Source organism: Rousettus aegyptiacus, unplaced genomic scaffold (genome assembly GCF_014176215.1).
Source record: "Rousettus aegyptiacus isolate mRouAeg1 unplaced genomic scaffold, mRouAeg1.p scaffold_m13_p_10, whole genome shotgun sequence".
Taxonomy (NCBI): domain Eukaryota; kingdom Metazoa; phylum Chordata; class Mammalia; order Chiroptera; family Pteropodidae; genus Rousettus; species Rousettus aegyptiacus.
In genome coordinates, this window is record NW_023416285.1 from 32231140 (window position 1) to 32244073 (window position 12934).

General features: G+C 33.2%; 1 protein-coding gene across 1 annotated transcript in view; it reads right to left on the reverse strand.

Moving 5' to 3' along the window:
• Window positions 1-12934, reverse strand: part of METAP1 (methionyl aminopeptidase 1) — a 53180-nt gene that overhangs the window by 7862 nt on the left and 32384 nt on the right. Inside the window, exons 4-9 of the mRNA XM_016133591.2 lie at window positions 12200-12260; window positions 8286-8377; window positions 7277-7360; window positions 5342-5480; window positions 3572-3703; window positions 618-761 (exon numbers count right to left, since the gene is read on the reverse strand). Coding sequence (XP_015989077.1) covers window positions 618-761; window positions 3572-3703; window positions 5342-5480; window positions 7277-7360; window positions 8286-8377; window positions 12200-12260 — 652 coding nt within the window. The remainder of the gene's footprint in view (window positions 1-617; window positions 762-3571; window positions 3704-5341; window positions 5481-7276; window positions 7361-8285; window positions 8378-12199; window positions 12261-12934) is intronic.

Genomic DNA, 12934 nt, shown 5'->3' on the forward strand with positions numbered 1-12934 from the left:
ACAACAGTATATTATCTGAGATACACTAAGTATTCAAAACAAACCAAGCTGAACCAATTTTATTTAAAGAATCAGAACAGTGATGGCTAGATATGTGGCAGAGACTGCTGGCTGTTCACCAAAATTAATTTACTTTTTTTCCAGAGTACTCAGCTAGATAACATTTCCCAACCTCTCTTTAAGTTAGTGTAGACATGTGACTGAGTTCCTGCCGATGAAAAGTAAAAGTAGCGAATATGCCAATTCCAGGCTGGTTCATTAAATCCTCCCAAGCATAGCCCTCCATGCTTCTCTCCTTCCTTCCTAACATCTACAGATTATGAGTCAACTCCCAGAGTATCTTGAAAGCTGAAGGTTGAAGATGACAGAGCCTGGGTCACAGAATAATTGCCCTACCGCACACAGCAACCACACATGCATGCTTTAGACTATTCTGTGAGCAAGATGAACAGATGAACGTGTATTGTGTTTGAGCAAATATACAATTTGGGGAGGTCTATTTATAATAGCTAATAGATTATTCTAATAAATATAAAATAGTAGATCCTGTTAAATGTTTGAATAAATATCTGTTGAATAAATAGTTGGTGAACACCAAGTCTTTGGATAGCACTTACTGGCATAGTGGGGTACATTGGGTGCTGTATGGAAAAGCTTGTGGATTCCATGCCCACAATAACTTCGAACAACTGAAAAGCCACTTGCTTGGGCATGCTTCTGAATAATGTTTCCCAATTCTCTGTACCGAACACCAGGTTTCACTGAAAGATAAAGAAAAGACTCGTGACAAAAAGTAATAACATTTACTAAGCAAATACTTACTATCTATGTGCCAGGAACTTTTCTGCATGCTTTATACGGCTACATGCCTAAATTTTCACATGAGGAAACAGAGACATAGAGAGGCTATACTGCCAGTAAATGGTAAAGCTGACATTCAAACGAGCAGCACCTCCTTTGATGGGTATGGGAGTGGGAGGGGCAGGGAGTAGGACACATGTCCAATGCCCGGTACCAAGAAGATGCGGGAAGGCACCTTTTGCCTTCTGAATAAACAAGGGAATGGAAAACACACTTCTCTTCCTCTCCTTCCTTAAGGTCAAGTGCACTTATCCTATTAAAGTGAACAAAAGAGGCAAAAAAGGAAAGAGCACCAGGAGAAAAAGGAATGTCCAAAAAGTAACTTGACTTGTCCTGAGTCTCAGTCTGGTCAACTTCTCAAAGAATTACCTCTCCTGGGTTTCCTCATCTCCATAAAAGTGGTTCTCAAATTATTCATAGCTGCCTCTGCAGAAGGTCCTGCAGAAGGGCTTAGGGTATAGAAAGGTACTTTTCATTATATACTTCCTACCCCCATTTAATTTTTATGACTTTACTACCGTTTCGACAAAAACCCAAACAGAAGAAGGGGTTCTCACTGCTGTTATGGCTCTCTTAGCACTCAGATTCCAGAAGGTGAGTCACACACACACACACACACACACACACACACACACACCCAGTCTCCTTCTCTGCCTGACTTCCAACCTGAGGTTCAGGTACAACATATCTTCTCCAGCCTATCAAATTTCTGGGCCAAGAGCCCAAGGAATCATTTTAAGTAACACTTACTTGTCCTTAACCAGATGTTCCAGCTTGAAATTTTTAGGGGACAGAAGGTTAATGATTTTGAGGAACGATGCTGACTTTCATGATTTTCCTACATTTCCATTCAAGCCTTCCTATCAGCCCCATTCAGTAAGAAAAGCAAAATTTTAACCCATGTTGCACAGCATACAATAAAGACCATCCCCGTTTGACAATAATGAGGTGAAAGTGGGGAGATTCCTTTCTAATTCTCAAAGCAAAGACAATTCTGGTCCCACGGTGTACTTTGTAATATTTGGAGATATTATTGGTTTCCACAACTAGGAGTGGTGGTGCAGCTGGCATCTAATGGGTAAGGACAGGGATGCTGCTAAGCATCCTATAAAAAGCACAGGACAGGGCCCCTACAACAAAGATTTATCAGACTCAAAACGCCATTCACGTGTAAAGTGAGAAGCCCTCTTCCAGAAGGCTAATTTCAACAACTGATCAAGTTCTCCAGTGCCTTGCACCACCATGGGCAGCCAAATTATCGTAAAATAATGGGCAGGAATGATACATACAAAGAGATTAAACAACTTTTGTTCTTTCCTGGTTACTGTTATAAAGACTTTGGTTTCTGATAGTTTCTTGGCATGTTTTATTCCTATGTCTTCGTAAAATGACATTACAGCTGTCCAGTTATTTCAGCCAACTAACTCACGGGGAAGCAAAAAGGATAGAAACAATGAACACATTATGTGGCAGAAAGTCTAAAAATTATTTAAAACTAAAGCTTCTACAAACAAGAAGCTAAATACTAAAGTTCTCATCTCACAATACCACTGGGAATATTATTTTTAAATAATCAACAGTGAATAAGTAAAAAAAATTGATACATGAAAATATCACATGCTTTCATTGTTCATTTCTCAAATTTCATTAAATCAGTAAAAATTTCATCATCTCCCCCACATTAAATTGACTAAAAATAATAAAAATAACGGATTTGTGTTACTAAAGATAAATAAATGTTTGCCTAAGAACAAGACTCCGTAGATGATAAATCAGGGGTGTTTGTTTGTTTGGTGAGTAGGAAATGCAGATAATATACACTGAACGATAAAGCTGAAATGCTATGGATTTCAACCGAAAAGTTGTCCTCAAGCTGTCTTTTTCAGTAAAAGTCTGTTAACACTTACGACAAGCCTTTCTCTCTCCTCACAAGATACAGGAATAAACAAACAAACAAAAACCCTGGATGAATTGTTTCTATGGTAGAGAAATTCATGTCTACCCAAAGACAGTATTCGCTACAATAGCAAGGCATCTAGAAAACACCAAAATCCAGTAGGGGAATAGCTGTAGAAATGTTTGTACTATGGAATATAACATACAGTCACCAAAATATGGTAGAATGATGCATGCAGGTACATATGCTAATTTGGAAAGATCACTAAGATTTTATTAACTGAAAAAGTACCAAATTACAGAATACTACGAGACTCCATTTAACTAAACACGTATAATAGGTATGAGTGTTATGTGTGTGTTAATACACAGAGGAGAAAAAAACCTAAATATTCAAAGTGAATACTTCTGGAGAAAAGAGAAATATAAAAAGGAAAGAGGCAAGGCAGGTGTAATGGAGGATAATTCATTTTTCCTTCATAATCTAGTTATCTTGTTTTAATTATTTATAATGAGAATGTAATATTTATAAAAGAATAAAAAGTAGAAAAGATTGAGCTCAAAAACTATGCATATATTACCCCTTATTTATCAGCCAAAGAAAAGGCAGGCAAATCACAGAAGAGAAAAATAAACAATCTTATCAAAGGATTCCAAATCATCCTTAAACTGTTACTGCTAAAATTCAAAGCTAACGCAGGTAGGGAAGAGGCCAAGCTGGCAGGGACAAGGAATTCATGGTGCAGTGACGAATCATTGAAGACCCAACAACACACAGATGTTCTAGTGGGTGGTGCCCAGGACTGAAGCTGACCTGCATCGATGGCTTGCATCAGGCACTCATACGTGGTCTGGACCAGTTTCCGTGCTCCCTCATCCACATCTCCAACAAAAAATGTCTCGTTCAGGTCCCCGTGATAACCGTTGTGATAAAGCGTGATGTCCACTGCAAAAGAATGTGCAAATATAAAGACTACATTTGTTTTTATTTCAAAACTGAAGTCCAGTTTCTTCAAGATGACAGCATCAAGCGGTTTAATTGTCAGTTAGACACTGGGTATATAGTTATTGCCCAAGAGACTCCTTATCTCTAATGTAACTAAACTCACCGTGGGACATGGTCACACAGCACAAGCCGATGGTGGGCTTGTATAGTCTTATAGTAGTAATAGATCATTTATGGCAGAAGAAAACTGCATCCAGGATACATTCATGTAAGGTCAATACCCAAGTTTTGGAGGACTTCACTACATTTGATATAAAACAGAAAATACTGCTTAAACTTACTATCCTCAAAGAAGTTTTTCCTCCTAATAAATTAAAAAAACAGAAAAACTTACACTATTCTACACTTATTTTTCAAAAACTCATTTGCCTTTCACTTATTTGTGAATATTCATCCTTCTCTTTGTCCCCATGTTTAAGAATACAGATTACTGCTACACCATTATAATACAATGAATGTCTATTAGAGAGCACATGAAATGAGTGTTTTTAAACCATGAATTTCAACCTAAAATATCACAGGTATGTTGGCTCTCGCACAATACATACATTCCTTAAAAACCTCATGCGTTACGCATATAAAATAACAGGATTTAGAGTGGCTAACACCCAATGCAATATATATGTGCCATCCTGTTGAATTGTACACTTGAAACATTGGATTTTGTTAACCAATGTCACCATAATAAAAAATTAATTGATTTAAAACTAAATAAAATAAAAAATTAAATAAAACAGAGTTTATATGAAATACAGGGTTATTTAGACAGACCCCTGAAAAACCTATGGTACCTTATGAATAGATACTCTAACTAAAGCAGTAACAATCCAGATAAAAAGTGTCTCCACTAGCATTCACAGCCAGCAGCACAGTCAGTGCATTCTCTGCAGCCTTTAACACCTGGGGTCACGCTTCCTCACTTGATAGGCAAGTGCTTGACGATCCCTGACTACTAAAAAGACCAAGTTCATCAACATTAAAAACACCATCTAGGGGAGCCTTCTTCATCAATTTTTCTTGAATCACAGAGGAAAATATCTGGACAGCTTCTTCCTCTGCACTTGCAGCTTCCCAAGACAGCTTAACACAGAGGTCCTGAAAGTCACTTGATGAACTTCTTCTTATATAAGGGAAGGTACTTTTATAGGATTTTTAGCTTTTTTCTTAAGGTCTTCATATATTACTACAGATTTCTCTTTATCTGGAAGAAAGCCTGTCCTGATCTCTTCAAAACCATTAGTAGACTAAAAGAAACAAAAAATAATAATCTGACTTGAATCAACATTACTCCCACATTTCACTGACATCTTTCATCTATTCCACAATCACATATGATACTCTACATTAAAGAAATACAAGCTGTACCAAACACATCATACTAGAAGTATCTTAAAAGCAGTATCTTAAAACCATAAAAAAGGTTTCGATGGATTTAAGATTTATTTTAAATTCTAAATATGAAAAAGGGTAAGTTAAAGACAGGAAGCAAATGAAGAAGACACGAGTCACTATCAGGCTCTCAAAACCTTGTTGTCCCTTTGCTCATGGTGACAAAAGTCACATTTATATATTTCTTACCATTAACAATATCACCTTCTTGCAAGGGCCGTCTGTCTGGAATTCCATGGCAGATTACTTCATTCACTGAAGTACAACAAGACTTTGGGAAATTATAATAATTCAAGGGAGAAGGATAGCAATTTCTGGCAATGCATGCCTAAAATTAAAATAAAGAGAATAATTTGGAATGTATAAAAGAAAAAAATTAATCTATGCAATAAACCAGATTTTAAAATTTGAAAAATGTAAAAATATTTGTTGTAAAGATGCTCCTAATAAAAAATGTGTTAAATATTTTATTTTAGAAATAGCAACAGTTATCTTAAACAGTATAGAACAGGATTTGTGCCAGTCAGATAGACTGCAGGCAAACCAATTTACTGATACTTGCTAAGAAAAATTCACATATTACAAATATTAATAAATGTATAAAAATATAAAGTCTAGTTTAGAATTAACTACTCCTATGAAAAATACATTGAAGTAAAAACTATTTAAAGTAAACATTAATGTGTACTTCTAATACAGTTATACTTTCTTATACAGAAACAAGTATATATCTCTGACCAAAAAATGAATACAAGTATAATTAAGAAATGGTAAAGTACAGTCAGAGGCATTTTAATCACTACAGTCAAGTAGAACAACAAAGGAACTTCTAAGAAAATGGTCTGGTTTTCCATGATGAGTCTTATTTCACTTAGATGTTTTTATTCAGTGTAGTGCTACACAGTCCTCAGACTAATAATTTTTAAATAGTTGCATATAATACAATTTGTAGAATGCATTAAAATTTTGTTGACGATTCTTACTATTTTCAGAAAGTTAAAGTCCCTTGATTACAAAACCATATTACTCCTTGTCAATAACTACATGCCTATCACTTCTCCCTTGCTTAATGATATACTTCTATATTTCTCACAGTAGAATGTCTTGATTGAAAATGCCAATTCCATCACATCGCAAGCTGTGTAACCTTGGGTAAGTTAACCTCTCTCTGCCTCAGTTTTCTTATCTATAAAATGGAGATGGTAGTAGTATCTACCTCATGGAGTCATTGGGGAGATTAAATGAGTTAGTAAAAGAAGCACAAAAAAGAGCATTTGGCCAAAAAAAGCACTCAAAATGCTATTAATGCATATTCCATATTTTGTAACATATGGAACAATAACCAAAAATCACAATTTATAAAATTATGAATATAAAGTCTTCATAAACATTATTATACTCAAGAACATTTGTCCTTTCAAAAGGGTTGCCCCAATTTACAATACCACCGCCACGTTAAAGAGTATCAGCTTCGTTATCCCCACACAGGTGGTGGATATAAACATCTTTGAAAACTTAATAACTTAGTAGAACTTTGTGATTTGCATTTGTATGTTGACCAGAGCAAGTTTAGTTTTCAATATATTTTATTTACTAGTTACTGCTCCTCTTTTGTGAACAATCTGTTCATATAATGTATGCACTCATCTACTATAGAGTTTTAAGGTCTCTCCTTGATGGATAGGTAATCTTTATAAAAAAGATATTCTTAGATAATATTTACTATCAACATTTACCTCTGTTTACTGCCTTACTGTGGACATAAAAAGAAACATTTTTTCACTAATCTAGTTTCAGAAGCTGTATTCTTTTTTATTTCAGAATCTTTGTTCTATATGGTGGCATAATTTATTTAAAGCACGAATAAACTAAAATTATGAAATGTAAGGTTTTAGAAACAAGATATTTCAAGCTCACGTCAGACCTCAATATCACAGATATTAAAAGATGGGGAAAATTACTGTTGCATATTTTCTATATTTGAAACCAAGTAAAAATTTACTTTCAAAATAGCTTAGCCAAGTTACTTTAGACATTCGTTACTTAGGCTTATTTAATTTTTGATGTCTAAAACATCTAATAATGTGAAAAAAATTTTTCAAAGCATAAAAGTAAAGTCCTTACTAAGTGTACAGCATGATCTATTTCTTCAGTAGTTACACCTGGTTTAATCATCCCAGCAGCAATGTCGAGCACTTCTCTAGCAAGCTGTAAAAGAGAAACACTTAATACACCCAAGATGAAACAGAAATCTGTACCCTTTGTACTACATAGGTTTTGTGAAAGATTTGTAAAATGCATCTCACCTTGAATATTAAATTCTTTATTTTAAAACCATGTGTACTTCTAACATCTAATAAGTGTGTGTACGTATGTGTAAACACATAAATAAAATTGGGCTAACTAGCAAACAACTTAATAAGTCTGAGTGATTTCCATGTGAAAATGTACAACCTAAGTAATCTAAACAATAATCAACTGGTAGAGGCTAAGTGTTGTCATATTTCTATAAAGGGGAAGGGAAGGGAGGGAAATAAAAGAATCAATGAATGATATCCTCAAAGAATCATAGCACAAAAGTGATAGAAATATAAATTTCTCCAGACTATCAAAGAATATTAGTATCAAATCACTTTTAAGCACCGAATAAAAATTTTAAAAACCATTTCTAAATGAAAACTACCAATTCTTCATTTTTTTCCTTAGAAAAATGTGAACATGTGATTTCACTTAATAAATATCAGCCACTACCACCACATTGCATAGGTATTTTAAAGGGAGCTTTAGCTTAAGTTTATGTAAGCCTTAAACTCTGCCCTGCATTATAGTGACTCGTGAAAATAAAATGACAAAATATCATAAAAACCTGGTTCTTTAAAAAATATATACAAGGGGTAAAACAGACTGTCAACTAAATATAGATTACCTGCCATATTAATTTTCAAATAGACTATTTAAGTAGAAAACAACCATTGCACAGAATTATATACTAAAATAAGTTTAATGAATAGTAAGTATGGCTATTCACTCACAGCCTTACAACGTAACATTTCCTCCCTTCAGCACATCACTGACTTCATGTCTAATAACTATTTAAATGTGTCCTACACCATAAGGGAAAAAAAAATCTTACCCTACATACAAGTCGCATCCCTTCTATATCTTCAGATGAGAGTAATTTAATTTGAGAAGTACCTTTAAGAGCCTGTTCAGATTCAGACATTCCTGGAAAGGAAAATCAGTAAGTAAAACCCAAACAAATGGACAGATATAATACTAAGCATAACCATTTCCCCAATAATATAATCATCATCAAGTCTCACTATCTCACACAACAGTATTTCATAATTTGGGAGAGTCCAGATCAAATTTTTTGAAAATACATTTTCAAAGTGAAAAGGAAATTTGCTATACAAACTGATGGAAGAATTCTAAAGCACAAATTTCCAAATCTATTAGAAATCAGTCAATATGGAATACACTTATTACATGATAGGCGCTATGCTAATAAGGTCAGTAAATGATTCGATGTGAGTAGCACCACACAATTCACAAAAGCTTTTATGATCATCACCTCATGATGCATCTCTATACCAACAACTGATAAATCAGTTACGCTCAAATTTATTTTTTTTTAAATAGGAACCTAAGTCAGGGTTTTTCGAACTGCTATTTGTGGCCCATTAATTTCCAAAGTACATAAAGGGAATAGAAAATATTAATATCGTACGGGGCAGGGGTAAGTGCTATTGTAAAATGTTTGTTAATTTACGCACATAGACACAGACACACAGATCATGTTATAAAAGACATTTCTCTGAGTCGCAGTCAAAAAAGTTTAAAAAGGACTGCCCTAAGAATCTTCGCTAATAAAAGCAGCTTAACTCAAATTATTCATATATTTAAAAATATTAGAGCCAGTATAATAATCATTTCAAAATGTGACCAAAAAAATAATACACTAATATTTTTTATAAAGCTGATATAAAAATCCCAACTAAAATATTATCAAACAGGATCCAAAAGGCAGATATCATACCATGACTTAAGCGAGATTCATACTGAAAAGGCAAGGATAATTCAATATCAACAAATCCACTATATAATTCATCACAGTCATAGATTAAAGAAAGAAAATTAATAAATGATTATCTAGAAAGATGATTCAAATAACATGGCCAGTTACTACCCCAACATGCTAAAAATAAATCTCCAGCCAAGAACCCACATCATGGAATGCCCACTCTCAGCACAACTATTTAACACTCTTCCGATGGTACTAGCGGATATATTAAACAAGAGAAAGAAATATGACATATAAAATTAAAAAGAAAAGGATAAAATTCTTATCAATTTCAGATGATTATATATCCCTAGAAGAAGAGAATACCTAGTAAATGACTAGAAATAAGAACTCAGCAAGTTGGCAGATTATAAGCTAAATATATCAAAATCGATAATTCCCATATACAAATGAGCTAGAAAATATAAAAGATACTATTTATAAGAATAACTAAAAAAGATAAAGTATCCACAAATAAACTTAAAGACTCGATGATGAAATGTTTAAAATACCACAGAAAGACATAAAAGGAGACTTAAATAAAATAGAAAAACATACCCTGTTCTTGGATAGGAAGACTCAATATTGTAAAGGTGTCAATTCTTCCAAAATTAGTCTATAAATTTAATACTATCCCAATAAAAAATGGCAACAGGATTTTTTTTGGGAACCAGACAAACTGATTCCAAATTTCACATGGAAAAACAAACATGCAAGAATAGCCAGGTAAATTCTGAAAAAGAGGAAAGGTGGGGACAACAAGGCCTACCAAATATTAAAATATTATATAGCTATAATAATTGTTTGGCTATGGCACATTAGACAAATGGGTTAAAGAAACAGAATAGAATCCAAAAACAGACTCAAAGACATGTGAGAATTAAATACAATGATATGGGCTACCTCTTAAAACAGTAAAAAAGGACTGATGTTTTAAATAACTAGTGACGTGACAACTGGATATATTCTTTGGGGAAAATATTAAGTTGCATCTATATTTAATTCCTAGTACTACATAAGCTTCAGATGAATCAAAAATTTTATCACACACAAAAAAGAGTATATCTATAAAAATAGTGGAAGAAAACATGGAAAAATACTTTTATAATCTCTGAATCAAAAAGGTCTTTCTAGGCCATTAAGCCATAGACATCTTTGAAAAAAAACGCTAATAAATTTTGTTACAGAAGAATGCTGAAAGTTTATCACAAATGTAATGCTATAAAGACAAGATGTAAATGCTTAATTGGGAAAAAATATACTACATACATCAAAAGATTATTTTCCTTGTTATAGAAAGAACACTTATAAATCAGATGGAAAAATACTAGTAACCTAACTGGGGGAGAGAAAAAAGGGCTAAAGATGAACAGATGGTTCAAAAGGAAAGAAAATACAAATAATTTTAACATATAAAAAGATGCCCTACCTTACTCATAATTTAAAAATACATATTAAAATAATACCAAAATATCATTTTTCATCATTCAGATAAGCACAAATCATTAAGCCCGATAGCACGCTATGCTACAGAAGATAAGAGAAAAAAAGAGATACTTATATTTTTTAATGAAAGTAACAATTGCTAAATCTCTAAAATTTATTACATCACTCTAAATAAAAAATGTATGTATTCTTTGATCCAGCTATCTTACTTTAGGCAGTTAACTTAGAGAAATACTCTCACATGTGCACTAACATGTAATTGCAAGAATAATTACTGCAGTCAAACTTGCGGAAGTAAAAACCTGGAAACAATCTAAATGTACATTAGTGCATTAGAGCCTACTTTAATAAATTATGGTACATCCACACAATGAAATACACCTGTCATTAAAAAGAAAGAAGTTTTATAGGGGCCTATATGAAATATTTACAAGATATATTAAGAGACTACAACTGGTGAAAAAGTGTATATAGTTTGTTCCTATTGTGTATAATTGGGGCAGAGGGGCAGGGTGGCAGTTATGTGTGTACACACACAAAACATCTCTGGAAACTTCTGCAAACTGTTAACAGTGGTTACCTCTGTGGAGTAGGGCTTACTTTTCACTCTGTAACATTTTCCTATTAGAATTTACTTTGTCAATGTATTTTTTTTTAAACTACAGTTTAAAACTACATTCAAGAATATTAAATAGAGTAATAAAATTATAGAGCCTCAAGAGCTATCTATCAAACTACCTTTTCCTTCATGTATCTGAAATAGTGAAGTTTAACTAAATTTTTAAATTATATCCATAAAAACATAATATGGTTCCCCACTTCTCAGAGACAAAGTGAAGGCAGCTTAGCTCAGCGGATTAAACCATATGAAATACTGATAATCAACCATTTTTGACATGCAAAATCAATAATTTCACAGAAATCCAACTTAAATTATGTGTAAAGGCCCTCAGGTCAGAGAATGCTCCACTAACCTGTCCTGCAAATTACCTATCTTCTCTGGTTGTTTCACTGTCTATTAAGTGGAAAAGACAACAGAACCCACCCCAGGAGTAACATAATGTTAAGAACTTAGCAAAGTGCCTGACACATAGTTGCGAAAAAATAAATATCAGTTATACAATTATCATGATTACTACTATCATCACCATTACTACTTCTCTATTACTGCTATTGCCCAGTCTTTAGTTAGGCATTCATTCGAGGCCTCCACAATCTGTTTTTATCGAATATTACTTAAGAAAGGAGGATATGTTAAAACCAAACTATTTTTTAAATCTAGAATTTGACATAACAAACTACAATATCATGTTGAATATAGCATTTGAAAATGAAGTAAACGATGTTTCAAAACTGGGTAGATTTCTAATGGATGAAAAGAATCTTCAATTCTCTCAAATGTTGTAGTGTCTCTTTCAAAAATGTTTATGTTAGAAATCCAGCACTAAAAAATTTCTACAACAAAAGCACTCCTTTCCTTTGCAGTAGTCATCAGGCTCCCAAATTGAAAGCTAAAGAGTCAGTATAGCAGAACTTACCTAAAGGGTGATCAGCATAATCTGGCCTTTGAATATAACTTGGCACTGGCCTTGTTGGCATCTAAAAACATCAAAGATGTTAGTTAAAACTGAGTCAAATATAAAAGTCACTTTCATTATTAAAATTTACTAACAAAGGAAATAAAAGTAGGGGGGAAAAACACTAAAAAGTTAATTTCATTTAAATGAAAAGTTTTAAATGACATCTTAAATATCATGAAATATCTATCATGAAGATAAAGCTTCACTTTCCTAATGCTAAAGTCACCCTCTTTCTTAGGATATTTTAAAATGGAGGAGAGCAGCCAAGGCCACTAAGGATTTAAGAGTGCGCACAGAAAACAGGTACCTATGTTATTCCAAACGAACTGGCAAACCAACTACAATAAAATAATGCCTGTAAGTAAATATTCACCAATACGCTCCTGATCATTATCTCTAAGGGGTCGAATTAAAAAGACTTTCTTATATTTTTGATATTTTTCCAAATTTTTAAAATTAAAGATGTATTCTTTTTATAAAAAGAAATATATCAGCAAAGAGAATTTAAATATTTAAGGATGATAAACAGATTTCAACTTCAGTGGATTCCTATGTTAAGACTCTGAGGCCCATCTGACAAGAATATAGGAAGGGTAGATGTTGTACACTTCAAATAATATAAAATAATGTTGAATGTCAACTCTAATTGAAAAATTAAAATTAAAAAAAAGAACCTAGAAAAGGGTAGGAGTG